Source organism: Octodon degus, unplaced genomic scaffold, assembly GCF_000260255.1.
Source record: "Octodon degus isolate 3935 unplaced genomic scaffold, OctDeg1.0 scaffold00013, whole genome shotgun sequence".
Lineage (NCBI taxonomy): Eukaryota > Metazoa > Chordata > Mammalia > Rodentia > Octodontidae > Octodon > Octodon degus.
Window position 1 is genome coordinate 22,733,116 of NW_004524589.1, and position 3,596 is coordinate 22,736,711.

Sequence of the window (3,596 nt, forward strand, 5' to 3'; positions counted from 1 at the left end):
ACAACTGTTCTTGGGGCTGCTTCTCCAACATCTATTTCTTCTACATACAAAGAATCTGCATCAGGGTGTTTTTTGGCATTAATGATTCGGCCAATTCGAAGATCCAGACGGGAAGCATCCACTGGCTTAGAGTCAGCACTTCCTGCTGCAGATGGCTTTTTCTCCTTCTTTTCTCCTTTCTTTTCAGTTCTTTCTTTCGCCTTTTCTTCTCCCCACTTTTTTACGTGTTCTTTGGCACCAGATGATACAGTTACTGGTGTTGACTGTGCTGCATTTTCAGCAGTCACAGAATTGGCTTGCAGTGGAGTATAAGATGGGCATGGTATTTGCTTCACTCCATTCTGAATTTCAGCCTGAATCAGCTCCTGTTTCAGTTCTTCTATTTCTTTCTTCAGTTTAGCATTTTCAACTCGAAGTTTTTTCTCTTCTCTCAGTGTTGCCTGCAAAATTGCTTTCTCCTTGAGAAGAGCAACTTGCTGTTTAAGATATTCAATAATTTGATCCGCCTCTGCCCCCTTCTGCTCCAGTCTCTTCAGAACAGCCTCATTGGTTGTCATTTTTGCCAAAAAACGACAGAAACTCATGAAGCAGCCGACTGCAATTCCAGGGCAGGAAGCTCCAGAACTAATTTTAATCATTTATTAACTATGAAGAAGATGTACATTACTTCCAAAGCAAATATGTTTCTGTTCCGTACTGTGTCTGGTCAGACTAAATTGTTTCTCTTATTAAAGTTTTTCCAGCTTACTTACAATGTTCCATAATGTTTTCTCTCAACTTCTATCTTTTTATAATTATCTAAATATTTCTGTCCTGGCTGGGGAGATAGCTCAGTGTTCTAAGTGCCTGCCTGGCAAACACAAGAATCTAGGGTTCGATCCCCAATACCACATGACATGCTGGCCCCAGAATTCTGGAACATAGTGCCGGCCACCAAAGCCAGGCATGGTGGCGCACACTTGAAATCCCAGAGCTCAGGAGACTGAGCAGGAGGTTCACTATGAGTCCAAGCTACATAGTGAGACCCTGTGCCAAATAAATGAATAAATAAATGATTTGAAAAATTTAAATCTTTCTGTGCCTATTATAATTATAAAATAACAATAAGGAAATAAGCAGTTAAATTCCATGCCACCGGTAACAGATTGACCTAATTATGATTTTTTTGTATTTAAATATATATTAGCAAGTTTGTTTTCATATTTGTATTTTTATTCATTTTATAAGTTCAGGTAATCCCTCTGAGGAGAAGAGGTATCCTGCTCTGCAGATCAGTCTTCTCTTATCTGTGTAATTAGTAAGTGATGTGGTTGGTTAAACAGTACCAGAAAGTCCTTGGTCATCAAAAGCGCAGCGCAGCCTTCCCACGGCGGCCGGCCGGAGAGGAGCATCTGCTCTAGTTCTGGGCAATCTGTGTTTTCCTCATTGCAGACTCAGGAAATACCTAACTTTTGAACCAATAACGGTTGCTTGTGGGATGTTTGACAGTTGGCTGTGTTGTGATAGTGTGGACTTCCAGAAATACAATGGAACTGCCGCTGACTTTATTTAAAAAGTAAGAGAACTTATTAAATGCAAGTGAGGGCGACTGCGGAGGCCACCATCCATCGGGCTTACTCAGCACTGTTTCGCTTGAGATGCGAATGTTCAGCTGGCTTCCTGCTCACGGGTACAGTGTCTGTTCTTAGTGCTTTTTATAATATCCAGATTTGTTTCTCTTGTGTTTGCATAAACCTTGAAATACCTGTGTGTGCTATATTTAAGTTGGGTGAATTTTTAATGTAGTTTAAAAAGTATCAATTGACTTCCTAAGCTGTGATTAAATAGTAAGTATAATTAAGCTGAGGGTATAAGCTGGAGGAATTGAGTGACTTTATGTATTTATTTATTTGGTGCAGAATGAGAAATTGATTCCATGTCTGAGTCTTGGTAATATTTGAATCTACATTGTTACAGTAAGGTCAGTGAGGGTGTAACAACCAAATACTGGCTAAAGGTGGCACTGTGCTTTCTCTAAATATCTTGACACACTTGGACAAAGTGCTGTTCATTTCATTGTTCAATTGATTATTGTGTGTTAATAAAGACAGATAATCACAACAATTTAATCCTAGCTTCATAACAAAAATGATTTTTCTTCTCCAGAGTGTATGTTGTCTTGCTCTTATGTTGACATTGACCCAAAAATGGTCACAGAAGTTGAAGCGGTATGAGACTTTTTGACCATCTGTCCAGTCCCCTCCTCATGTTGCTTCTGAAAAATTCTAGTTGGCAGTGGTGAAACACTTCTTCCCAAAGGTACTGTGTAAATTATTAACAGTACTGGTGGTAGAATATAAACTTCTTAGTCATTAGTTGAGTGGAGTCTTTCTCAGTATGTTATTTTGGGTTAAAGATTAAATGGGGCTGCAAAGTAAGATGTTTGTCGTGACTTGGTGGCAGTCTGCATTAGCCTCTTGGGTCACACGCAGATGGAGTCTGACCAGTGGAGTTATTTGGAGCCTGACCATGAATAGCCAGAGCTCACAGCTAGAAGGGGCAGCATCTTTGGGATGCTCTGCAGCATTTGGAGGCATTCTGCAAACACACCAGTATTTCCTATCTGGGCTAAGCAGCAAGGAGAAAGAAAGCCAGAGTTTTCTGTTTTGGGATACCAGCTCCCTTAAATCATCAGCAAGACTTTACGAAACCTTTGCAGCCCGCGAGAACTTTGATCACATTCTGGGTAGTGGCTCGCTACTGTGTGTCTGCCCATATTTGCCTTTGGCGTTCATTTAATTGTTCCTGAGCACAGACTTTTTCTAGTGGTGATGTGGAAGAGTTGTAGCAGGAAGTCACCTCATCATAGTCTGTCTCACTTTGCCTGCTGTGTGATGGTCCATGAAAACGAGATTTTGGAAAGATTCAACATGCACATGAGTGTACGTGTACACTTAGATCCATTCAACAACACTTAGTACAGTCATAAATACACCTGTTGATACTATGCTAGAGGAGAATGCTATTCCAAAATACTATGTGTACACAGGTAATAGATGGTGGTTTTATTTCTATTGTATTGTTTCTGGTTCATTCTTTTAGTAAATGCCTCAATAAAAGCCTTACAAGGTTCTCATAATTCATTTCTTTTTTCTTTTTTTGTATTTTAGAGAACGGTCTACAGGGTGTTCAAGGTCTCACTACAACATCAGACTCGTACTGATCTGCTTGTTTACAGCCTTCCAAGAGCTGGGATTACAGGTGTGCTCCACCATGCCCAGTCTCAATGGCACCCAGTCTCAATCGCCATCTCAGCATGCCCTGGGGACAGGGCCTGCATGGCAGGCCGGGAATCAAACCCTGGCCACTGCGCTCTGCGGAAGCAGGCACTTTAGTCCGCTGAGCTATCTGGGCAGCCCTTGCTATGGATATTTTGTTAGCCTTCTATTACTAGTGTGTCCCTGCTGGTGTGTGATGAGTATGTAGTCAGGACATGTCTAGTGCTGTATTTACACTGTGACTTTCCATATGGATCAGCCAAAATATAACTAAATGTTAAGTTTTGTGCTTGACATCTGCAGCTCAGGTAAGGGAAAGCTATGGGTAGTCGAGCCTGG

At 41.1% G+C, this 3,596-nt stretch overlaps 1 protein-coding gene and 1 pseudogene across 6 annotated transcripts in view; one reads left to right on the forward strand and one right to left on the reverse strand.

Annotated features, from left to right (window-relative positions):
* Positions 1 to 593, reverse strand: part of LOC105741471 — a 10,179-nt pseudogene extending 9,586 nt beyond the window's left edge.
* Positions 1 to 3,596, forward strand: part of Tbc1d4 (TBC1 domain family member 4) — a 234,472-nt gene that overhangs the window by 151,414 nt on the left and 79,462 nt on the right. The window contains exon 1 of one of the 6 annotated variants that reach the window (XM_023709627.1): positions 1,384 to 1,669. The exons of 4 other annotated variants lie outside the window; for them this stretch is intronic. Coding sequence is in view for 1 of the 2 variants with exons in the window: in XM_023709625.1 (XP_023565393.1) it covers positions 2,553 to 2,591 (39 nt within the window). In the remaining variant the exon portion in view is untranslated. Of the gene's footprint in view, positions 1 to 1,383; positions 1,670 to 2,485; positions 2,592 to 3,596 lie in introns of those variants that run through there. One more of the 6 variants, XM_023709625.1, reaches the window with a different exon arrangement.